The 12267-nt window shown below is 38.0% G+C and overlaps 2 protein-coding genes across 2 annotated transcripts; both read right to left on the minus strand.

The window, feature by feature from the left end:
• Positions 1–5996: 5996 nt before the first annotated feature.
• On the minus strand, positions 5997–9164 carry LOC132554280 (uncharacterized protein K02A2.6-like). The gene has a single exon (XM_060218587.1). The coding sequence runs from the start codon at positions 9162–9164 to the stop codon at positions 5997–5999; it is 3168 nt and encodes a 1055-aa protein (XP_060074570.1).
• A 1255-nt stretch (positions 9165–10419) lies between these two features.
• LOC132554282 (uncharacterized) lies at positions 10420–11437 on the minus strand. Its single transcript, XM_060218589.1, has 2 exons — positions 11256–11437; positions 10420–10909 (listed from the first exon to the last, which is right to left on the minus strand). Exons 1-2 carry the CDS (start codon positions 11435–11437, stop codon positions 10711–10713), a joined length of 381 nt encoding a protein of 126 aa, XP_060074572.1. The 3' UTR covers positions 10420–10710.
• Positions 11438–12267: the final 830 nt, after the last annotated feature.

Raw genomic sequence — 12267 nt, forward strand, 5'->3', positions numbered from 1 at the left:
TACCTAATTCCACAATTATAAAGATTTAATACAATTAAGTGTTCACTATTTATTGGTTTCTATTTTATTATTATTATTACAATCTTATCGGCTCGTCATCACATGAAAGGTCATTTGGATCATCAACTGGTGAAACGCAAAACGATCCAAACAGGAAATACATTCAAACAAACTAAAAGGTAAAAGAGAAATGCTAAAAATCTTAAATGATCATCTTATCACAAAATAAAATGGTAAGTCATAGTCTATAATACAAGTCAATATCTTTCAGAACCTAGAATTTTATCAATCTCAACAGTTTATAATGGTCTTTGCACTGGTAACTTTACGATAAAAATGGTTTCAAGTAGACAGAAGGTCCAGTAGAAATGTTTAATGGTGACTAGTTCATCACGTCCTGTGCACCGAGGGTTATCTTCGCCTTTCAACATATATGAATGCTTAAGGTATGTATATCCCATTCGAAGACGGGAAAGGACAATTTCGTCTCGGTGGTTGTCTCTTTAGCAAGGAGACCCTTCACCGATGATAGGCTTTATGCGTGCATTTATCATATGATAAATGGTTTAAAATCATGAGAATGAAGTTAAAAAACAACAAATGGTAGCGATAAACTTCCTTTGGTACACGATCTGCTTTTTCATTGCCTGGTGTTCCCATGTGCCCAGGAACCCAGCAAAATGCAATACGAAAGTTAAAGGCAAGTTCATGATATAGTATTAATGTATTATGAATGAAAATATTTTCGATATTTCTATTGCTAAGACTCTGTAGTATAGAAAGAGACCTTGGATCGATAACAGCTCCCATTACTTTGTTTGACTATATTTACAGGCGAGATAGATAGCTCGCGCTTCCGCCGAGAATATTGAGGCGTTGTTCGGTAGTCGGCATCCATAGGTTTCATCTTGTGTAACCATGGCCGCAGCAACCTTATCATTATCTCTTGAACACTCAGTATATAAATGTAGAAATGTTTCATATTTTAACTGCAATTTCGAGAAGGATGAACGAAAGGTGTAACTGTCTGTGTCTGATTTAACCATTTCATGAAATGAAAAGTCTACTTCAGGTGAATTAATGAGCCAGGGTGGAATTTATATCGTTCCAAATGACTGAATTTGATTGACATCAATATTTATATTCTGTAAAAGAGCGGAAATTCTAATACCAACTGATGGAGTGGTTTGGTTTGTTTTGAAACAAGGTTTTATATTTTGGATGAAGCATACGTGAAAAACAGGATTTGTCTTTAGCCGAATGATGTATTGCAAAGCCAGTTTATTTCCACGGCTATATAGTGATGGTTCGTTACATAGATGCTTCAGATTATTGAATTAGCACACCGGTACCCTTAGTTATTAAAATAATAAGTCTTGGGAACTATTTTACAACGAGATTAACATCGCATTATTGTAAACAGTTTTCCATAAGATAATACAATTAATGAAGCTGAAAGGTTTACTAACATACAACTATCAGATTCTGTTTTTTAAGATAAATAATACATTGCATTTATAAACTTATTAACGGTTAGCTTCAATATGTATTGATATAATATAACATTGAATAAATAACTTATTGGAACACATGATTTAATTAGATGATCAGACCAGCACACGGAGACATTATATAAGTTTTACTTGACAATATATACGCCGTTAAGCACCAACGTAATCCGTCTACTGGTAGATTAGCTGCCATTTTGTTGACACGTGTGGTTGATTTACTACTCAATACATCAAACACTTATCGGCTACCTTTTTCCTGTTCAGATGACCCAAATGCCATGCAAAAACAACTTTATTCCTGAAGTAAACATAATGTATGTTTTGTTTTGATAGAATGGAAGCTTTTATAACACAACCTCTAGAAAATTACAGCGTGATGTTTCGAGGAATATACGGGCAACTTCATTAGACAAAAGACTAGTGTGGAGCGGACTACCACTGACGCACGTAGTGTACTGGTTGTTATATTCTATTGGTATTACCAACCCGAAGAAGGTTTTGCTTTAATGTTTTGTTTCCTTTAAAAATGTGTCATTTCCTACCAATGATTCGTATTCTAATGCACATTGCAAATTTATATTCAATAAAACCACGACAAAATATAATTTAAAGAAAGATTGAACGGGAGAATTTTTAAAAAGTAAGGAGTATCAAATACGTCTAGCTTCATATCGTACAGTGATATAATAATTACAGTAAAACTTCTCTATAAGTTTCAATCATTTATGAAATAAGTATATAATAATTATTACTTTATTATTGCAAAAACATGGTAACGACCAACTTTTAACATTTATTTTGGTTTGAATATTATCGACATGAAATATATATTATAATGACCATTCAGTCCTTGATTAAATACAACGTGTTAATATCATCATACTGCTTTCACATTATTTAAGGACACGTCATTGATGCTAAATTTTGAAATGTAGGAGTGATTGAAGAAAACCAAATCTGATCGTAAATATTACTATTATGATTATGATGATTGTCTAAATCTAGTTGGGATGGTGCACTAAACTGATATTTCAATTGATTTCTGATAACGACAAGCATATGCATATAGATGTGAATATTCTGAATCATGCCAATATTCGGATGAATGAAAACGTTGCATGCAGTTGATAGCAAATTTCTGGTGTTAAAATTCCCACCAAACGTGTTAATCATCATCAATATAGAAGATAATACAAAATGCACGCAAGGATCTGTCAATATAACTTAAGAATTGGATATAGTCGATGCAGATACTACAGATGTTTCGTCTTTCTGGACTCTTGAGTAATTTCCTAAATTAAGTTAACCTACATCGCTCTTAACGCTGTATTGCTGACATCTTGCACATATATTACTATTAATGTTGCTTGGTGATATTGCTCTACTTAATGTACATTAGCTTTCATATAATGTCTTAGTTTCACCATTTCCACCCGGTGTAGGTCTCTTACACACTGGCATAGCTGATCCATATCACCATCGACATCATAATGCCGCAAAGTGCAAACTCTGATTGATATGCGATACCGAAATTATCACCAGAAAGAGTATCGCGTGAACAATCCAGAAAGTACTCCCCATAAATAGTTACCATGGTTTGATTTAAAAAAAAAACCAAAAAAAACGATGAAACCCACCGAGGCGAGGTTACGGCAATATTTGCATGGAAAGCACGAAGTGTTCTGTTAATTGACTGTCGACATTATAGATGGACACTGAGATTCAAAGTGTTGAATTCATTTCCTCTATTCATGACAGAATTGCTTCAGTCTCTAAATAGGTTACAAGATTGCACTTTTAAAAATTTGACATTGATATCAATGATACTCGGTATGAATCAAACTCCATTGTGCTACTCCTAAACGCGTGTATGACGTCCGACGCAACATGTAAGAAGTATTTTTGAGGCAAAGCTTTTAGGCATATTATTTTTTTTTTCTGGAATACAAGAATACAACAATCTGATTAGAAGTCTTTAAATGTACATACATAGCATTGCTCTCAGGATAACTGGTCCCGTACGCACAACGTAACTGTATGAACAGACGAGTCGCTGACATCTCGAATAAGAAATCACTTTAAACGAGGTATTACTGTTGTAAAAAGTCAAACTATAAGTACCTAAAAAACGTTTTGCTAAGACTCTATAGAGCCCTTATTAGATCAAACCTAGACTACAGTTCCATTGTGTATGGATCTGCTATACTTTCATATCTAAAATTATTAGACACTATTCATCACCAATGTCTCAGACTCGCTCTCGTAGAGGCTAGCGAACCATCACTATATAGCCGTCGAAATAAACTGGCTTTGCAATACACCATTCAGCTAAAGTAAAATCCTGCTTTTCCCTTTGTATTTGATCCGAAATATAAAACCATGTTTCAAAAGAACCACAAACCATTTCATAATTTGGTATTCGAATTTCCGCTATTTTACAAAACACAAATATTGATATTGACCAAATTCAGTCATTTGGAACGATAGAAATTCCACTCTGGCTCATTAATTCACTTGAAGTTGACTTTTCACTTCATGAAATGGTTAAATCAGACACAGATACTTAACCTTTCGTTCATCCTTCTCGAAATTGCAGTTAAAATATGAAACGTTTCTACATTTATATACTAATGGTTCAAACGATAAGGTTGCTGCGGCCATGGTTACACAAGATGAAACCTATGGATGCCGACTACCGAACAACGCCTCAATATTCTCGGCGGAAGCGCGAGCTATCTATCTCGCCTGTGAATATAGTCAAACAAAGTAATGGGAACTGTTATCTATCCAAGCTCTCTTTCTATACTCCAGAGTCTTAGCAATAGAAATATCGAAAATATTTTCATTCCTAATACATTAATACTATATCATGAACTTTAACTTTCGTATTGCTTTTTGCTAGGTTCCTGGGCACATGGGCATACCAGGCATTGGAAAAGCAGATCGTGCCGCAAAAGAAGCTATATTGCTAACTCCTATTGTTTTTAAACTTCATTTTACCTATTTAAGACCATTTATTAAACAAACTTTAAAAGCTCAATGGCAGGAGGAATGTAATACATATACCAATAACAAATTGCATTCCATTAAACCTGTTATCGGTGAATGGTCTCCAGGCTATAGACACAAACACCGAGACGAAATTGTCCTTGCTAGTCTTCGAATAGGTCATACATACCTTACACATTTATGTATGTTGAAAGGCGAAGATAATAATTGGTGCATAGTGTTGTGTATTCTGTCAAAGTGGGTATGTACAAACGACACCAGACAGTGGCGGCCATTTCAGGAACTACCCTTTTTTATTGTCATCCCCTATTCATACGCTAGGATAGTGTAATACATAAAACGACATTCCGGATCTACACCCACATATATGTAACACTCCTCCCCTTTTAGTTCTGAAGACAGTTAATTTGAAAATTGAACAAATGTCACGTTCATTTTTTTTTTTTTTTTTTTTAATAAAAATGAATAAGGCAACTTTCACCACTGACCAGTCTTACATCTTCTTATTTCAGTCAGTCAAGATTATCACAACGGTTAAACTAAAAACAACTAGCTACTTGACTAGAAACAATAAATGAGAATTATGCTTACTGACTAGATTAACAAAGAAACTCGCGTAGAGCCCTGGGGCTCTGCAGATCACACAGGATTATTATGCCCGTACATACCATGATCTGACCCTACGAATCTAACCTAACAGGTGCTCTCCGATTAGTTCTCACGGGGTACCGATGTTCAACCCTTGTCATAGGTGACGCTTTCTTGCTTGAGTCCTTTGGGCTGTTTACTTTACCAACATCCTGGGGAACACTGGAGTTTGTCACGGTTGTAGGCTTGGCAATCACCATATCAGCCTCTACGGGATGCTCCACCAATGGGTTCCCGGATACATCCTTAGGGACCGACCCCAGAATTTGATCGGTGTGGCGTCTCCAGACCTGTCCTGGTGAGGTTTCCACTTTGTATGAAATGGGACATGTTCTTGCCTTTACAATTCCATGTGCCCATTTGGTATCTCCTCTGTAATCCCTTACTTGGACTTGGTCACCAACTTCAAAACGCCTAGTTTTACCCGGATTGCTGTCCTTACACATTCGAGCTTGCGCCTTTTCCACTCTCTCCTTCAAGTTAGGCCGTAGCAAGTCCAACCTTGTCCGTAAATTCCTACCCATGAATAGGTTTGCAGGTGTCTCTTCTGTAGTGGATTGGGGCGTGTTCCTATAGGACATCAGAAAACATTGTAGTTTCCTCTGTATCGACCCGTTATCCTTCAATGCTGACTTTAGTCCCTGTTTGAAAGTCTGAACAAACCTTTCCGCGAGTCCGTTCGTCCTTGGATGATATGGTGCCGATGTAATGTGATGGATCCCATTTCCACGCATGAAATCTTGAAACTCAGAAGAAACAAATTGCGGCCCATTATCACTCACTAGTTGCTGAGGGATTCCATTTCTGGCGAAAATACACCGTAGCACTTCAATGGTCTTTGAGGCTGTTGTAGAACCCATCTGAACGACCTCGGGCCACTTGGAGTGGGCGTCCACCACTACCAAGAACATACTGTTTAGCAAAATCCACATGGATCCTTTGCCAAGGTGTCATGGGGAATTCCCATGGGTGAACTGGCGCCTCTTTTGCTGTGTTTCTGTTACCCTGACAACCATTACAGTTCTTAGCGAGCTGCTCAAGATCCTTGTCAATCCCTGGCCACCATACATGACTCCTGGCGAGAGCTTTCATCTTGACAATTCCCGGATGTCCTGAGTGGAGTTCCTCTAGGACTCGAGGTTGCAGTTCTTCTGGAATTATCACTCTAATTCCCCACAGCAGAATGCCTTGTTGAACGGTAATATCATTCCGTCGGTCATAAAAGGGTAATGCTGCTTTGTCCTTCTGTGACCACCCGTGTAAAACGTCATTCAACACTTTACAAAGAGTTGGGCTCTTTCTGATCCCTTTCACAATATCTGAAGCTGAAACAGGTAATGTTTCAATCTGGGAAACTTGGAACAGGTGTGACTCATCTAAAATCTCTCGTTCACTCTGTGTCCGAGCTGATTTTAACGGAAGACGTGATAGCCCATCTGCATTCCCATGCAGCTTAGTGTTCTTGTATTGTATGGAGTAAGTATAAGCCGATAGGAAAACTGCATATCTCTGCATGCGTGCTGACGCACTAACAGACATTCCTTTCGACGGACCAAAAATAGAGACTAATGGCTGATGGTCTGTGATTAGTGTGAAATGTCTCCCATATAGGTAAGCGTTAAAATGTTTAATTCCCCAAATTATAGCCAAAGCTTCCTTATCAATTTGGGAATAATTTCTCTCCGCTGGATTTAACGTGCGCGAAGCAAACGCGATCGGGCGTTCAGCGCCACTCGGCATGACATGAGACAGGACTGCACCCACGCCGTATGGTGAGGCATCATAAGCTATGGAAACAGGTAGGTTTGGGTCATAATGAGCTAAGACCTGCTCTGATGTCATCTTTTCCTTTACCTTGACAAAGGCCTGTTGACACTCCCTAGACCACACCCATGGTGCATTCTTCTCCAACAGTTTATGTAAGGGTCTTAGAGTTGATGCCAAGTTCTGTAGGAACTTTCCATAGTAATTGACCAGGCCCAAAAAGGCTCTGAGCTGCGAGACATTTCCTGGTACTGCTGCCTCAACAACAGCTTTGATTTTCTCCTGAGTCTTGTGTAAGCCTTCCGCATTGATGACATGGCCACAGAACTCTATCTTGTCTTCAAAAATGTCACATTTCTCAATGTTTGCTTTTAATCCATACTTCTGAAGTCTACCTAGTACACTACCCAGGTTCTGTAGATGTTCCTCCTCAGTGCGTCCTGTAATTATCATATCGTCAATTATACATTGGACACCTGGGATGCCTTGTAGGATCTGCTCCATAGTGCGCTGCCAAATTGCTGGCGCTGCAGCGATACCAAACACTAATCTGTTGTAGCGGAACAATCCTCGGTGTGTATTAATTGTCAGCAGTGGTCTCTGTTCCCCAACAACCTCCATTTGTAGATAGGCGTTCTTCAGGTCGATTTTAGTAAAGTGCTGACCCCCAGACAGATTCGCAAATATGTCTTCAATCTTAGGCAAAGGATACTTGTCAATCACAATCATTGAGTTAACAGTAGTTTTGAAATCCCCACAAATGCGGACCGACCCATCTTTCTTGGGCACTACTACAATGGGAGTAGCATAGCTACTATGATCAACCGGTGTAAGTATACCTAGGTTAACAAGTCTATCAAGTTCCTTGTCCACAGCTGGCCTAAGAGAGAAAGGCACGGGCCTCGCTTTCATGAACTTGGGCTGACTATCCTCCTTTAATGTGAACCTGGCCTGAATATCCTTTACTGTACCGAGATTAGGTTCAAACACCTCCGCGTATCTCTGGAGAATGGATTTTACTGAATCAGCACGGTTACTATGGTCTGACACTGCCGAAACTGCATGTATTTCTGCCCAGTTCAGTTTTAGTTCACTTAGCCAACTCCTTCCGAACAATGGAGGTCCACCGCGCTCCACAACGTACAGAGGAAGATCACTTATTTGGTTGTTGATGTGTACTTTGACTTCCTTTACCCCAATCGGAGTGATAGTCTCACCTGAATAGGTCTTGAATACCTTTGTGGTGGGGTTTAATGTAACTTTCCCAAAATGCTCCACTAAATCCTGTTTCCGGATTACTGACACTGCTGAACCGGTGTCCAGTTCCATCCGTAGTGGTGTCCCATCTACTCTGGGCTTTACCCAATAAGGACCTGGGGACTGTGTATCATGTACCGTGTATATGTCACCTACAATGTCACCATAGTCATAATACTGGTCATCTAGAGAGTGTACTTTCTTCCCATTTTTCTCTGTGTGTACCTCTCGCCGACACGCCCTTTTAATGTGACCTACTTTTCCACACTGGTTACATTTTTCATTTTTGAAGAAACATTTTTGAGGATCATGTCCTGGACGTGTGCATCGATAACACGGCTTCTCGTGTGAACTCACCTTGGGTTTGTTTTGCTGTGATGATTTCTGATTTCTAGAGCTGAACTTTGGATTCTTTGATTTCAGGCTATGTACACTCAGACCCTTGTGTTTCGCTTGTAATTCAACCGCATCCCGTGCGGCGGTTTCCATGGCCACTGCAATATCCACAGCTTTATCAAAACTTAAATCTTTTTCCGACAGCAACTTTTTCTGAACTGCCTCATTCTTCAACCCGCAAACGAACCGGTCCCTCAGTGACTCCATCAGCACGACTCCAAATTCACAGTGCTCCGATAATTTTCGTAATTGAGCTACATAATCTCTTACACTTTCTCCCTCCTTCTGATCACGCTTATGAAAGCGGAACCTTTCCGCGATAAGTAAGGGTTTTGGGGACAGATGATTCTTTAATATCGCCACCAGTTCATTAAATGTTTTTGTCGCTGGCCTGTCCGGTGCAGTTAGGTCTCGTAATACATTGTATGTCCTTCCGCCAATCAGACTGAGTAGCGCCGGAACTTGTTTTTCATCTTTTATCTCGTTTACAAGAAAATATTGACCTAGTCTTTCACTGTAGGACTCCCACGACTCCGTGTCGGCGTCGAATGATTCTAATCGACCTATGCGACCTGCCATTATTATACCAGTAACAAAAGTTTATCGAGTTCACAGGCCCCCGTTGATCTAGCGAACGAACCACGTGGTGTAAGCTTCACAATTAAAACAGGGCGAAACTGACCTTCTGTTGACTGTGATGGCGAATTTCAATGCATGATACTGTTACTGTTATGTCGTAACGGCCATCCTCGTCGCCAATATGTTGTGTATTCTGTCTAAGTGGGTATGTACAAACGACACCAGACAGTGGCGGCCATTTCAGGAACTACCTTTTTTATTCATACGCCAGGATAGTGTAATACATAAAACGACATTCCGGATCTACACCCACATATATGTAACACTCTCACTGTAAGTCATTTAACTTCATTGAATTTTATTTTGCTCGAGTAATACATTTACTTGAACTAACCAAGCCTTATCTAATATTTTATATCGATATTATCCTTACTAGTATGTGTTGCATTGTGTATATAAATTGGTATGTTTGTTTCTTTTGTAAGTAATGCTAGGTGTTTATGCATTATTTCTAATTAACCAGTACCGTCCCATATACTTGCTTGTCTGTTGTCTTGTTAAGGTAAGCCTGCATTTACAAGTTTAGAGAAAACGAATGGATGGCAGCAAAATAGACTTTCAACTAGGCAGTTTCTTCACACATCATAAATGCTCCTTCTGCACTTCCATCCGGGCCACCAAGAGGGATTTATGAGTAAAAGTACCTAGTGATGTCGTTAGATTGGCTGGCTACTAATAACGATACGCGTATTTTTGTGCCGTAATCTAAATCAAATCACACGTGCAATTTATCTTGACAGAACAAGTGTAACAGCCTTAAATCCTAGATTAGGTATAAAATTAATCGATTGACGAAGAAAGGATCTGAGAATTGATAATTAATTTCAGTAATTACGTAGGAGAAATCGTTTTCCTTACTAATAAACAGTTTCGAATAATTCCTTAAATGATTCTCATTGAAAAGTAAAACTGTAATGATCGTAGTGAGTGTTCGAGGAATTCAAAGCAGAAAAAAAAGTAAAAAATAATTGTAAATATGGATATATTTATTTAGAAACAAATTAAGTTAACAAATATCAATCCATGAGTTAGATAAGTTGACACAATAACTATAAAGAATATATTGTATAATTGTAAGTAGAAAGAATATATAATCTCCATATGATAAAGTACACAATGATCCAGATTATAAAAAAGTATTGTTAAATTGAAGGTAGAAACTTCAGTAAAAAAATTTAAAACATGAGGTAAGTAACAAAAACCTTATACTCTTGTTCCAAAATATAGCAAAATTTGAATGATTAAAATGTTCGAATGTGAGAAACAATTCACACAGTATGTACATACGGTTTGGTTCAGGTAGTATGGATTTCAAACAAAGTTTTCAGAAAATAACATGAAAAATAAAGAACGACATTACAATATCTACTGGCATGCAAATCAATGTGAACATATATGTCAGATTGGTTATCAAGGTGATAGCTAATGGAAATGATATGCGTTTTCAACAGTGAACAAGAAGACTCTTATTCATGAATCCTCCATCTTATCCGAGGTAACGGAAGTAGAAAAGAGCGAAGACGACAACAAAACACACAAGGAACTTGTGAATGGTATGGAAAAAGAACCAGGAAAAGCTACGATGGTTATGGACACAGTGAGGCGCCTCCAGGGCAGCGTACATCAGGGCGAAGAACAGGCTTAACATTACACCGTCCTCCCATCGTCCAATTGGATAAAATTGACTGTAACGGAACACGTGGAAAGTCATAGAATACGAAAGGAATTTTTATTTTTCAACAAAATTATAGACCTATCTCTATCTAGATGTTTATTGCACAAGAAATGTATAAGGCAATCGATATTATTAAACAATAAAACACGATTGAAAAGGGAAATAACTCGCTATATTCATAACTGAAAATCCGACGGTAATATACTTATGTATCATGTGAACTAATTCTAACGTTTTACATAAATTCTGAATAAGGATTTACGAGAACAATTTTGACAAGAAAAATGGAATCATCATAGTAACTCTATCTAATATTGTATTATCAATCTGGATCTGATGTCAAGAACAAAACTTACTCGGTGACGAATTTCAACAGGACAACTAAAAGGGCGTCACACACTAGGGCGGTGAGTAGGTATCTCTCGCCGGTTCTGTGTCCCCATGGCGACCTGTCGTTGTACCATAATATACTCACAACTTCTGCTAGTATTCCTGCTATCACCATAGCAATGCTAAACTGGATATGTAGTTCCGCCATCTTATGATATTTTGCTTGCTGAAAAGTTAAGAATTAAAAGAAAAATGTAAAAATATTGACATAGTGAAGTTCGTCTCCACATTAACCCAGTATTGGCAATGCTGTGCGTTTTACGTTATATATCTAAATATCTTTTTATAGGTTCAGTTTATCTAAAAGTGATGTTAGCAAAAATCCCGTACAAGCTATAGTTTGACAACTGACAATGGATTCGACTGTATGTCTAGATGTTTCATTGGAGCCGAACCATATCAAACCGTTTCATATGAAATACTATCACGTTTCTCTAAATGACCAAGCGTTTTGATGTCACCTATTGTATCTAAAAACACCAGTCGACCAGTTTCAATATTGGTTATGTACCTGGTCGTATGTGAACTTGTTTTATAACCTATAAGACTGATAAACATTGCACATTATTTTTCATTACAGGATTTTCAATAAATTTTTGAGATAACACTGTGTTTCAATTAAGATGACGATGTATGATAGAGTGGCCTACGATAAGACATCAATAGAATCTCTAGGTATATCGACAATCGCCAGTTTGTAAATTCGATCGCTGGTGAGATTAAAGGGAAGCAACTCTAGTCTTCTTAGCTTGTTTTAAAGTTCAGAATGAAAGAGGTCATACTATAAATAGTAACACAACAACAACACATATAAAATCGATATTTTCAGCATGCGACCAGACTTGATTGATGACAATTTAGTGGATTTAGAAACTCAATACGAATTCACGGAATATAATAACACGAATTCGGCAAAACGACAAGTAGAGATGTCAAACTATAGCCTTGATAGTGAGCATCTCTTGGTCTGATCGTATC

Source organism: Ylistrum balloti, unplaced genomic scaffold (genome assembly GCF_031769215.1).
Source record: "Ylistrum balloti isolate Yb309-2 unplaced genomic scaffold, AGI_CSIRO_Ybal_v1 Utg370388, whole genome shotgun sequence".
Lineage (NCBI taxonomy): Eukaryota > Metazoa > Mollusca > Bivalvia > Pectinida > Pectinidae > Ylistrum > Ylistrum balloti.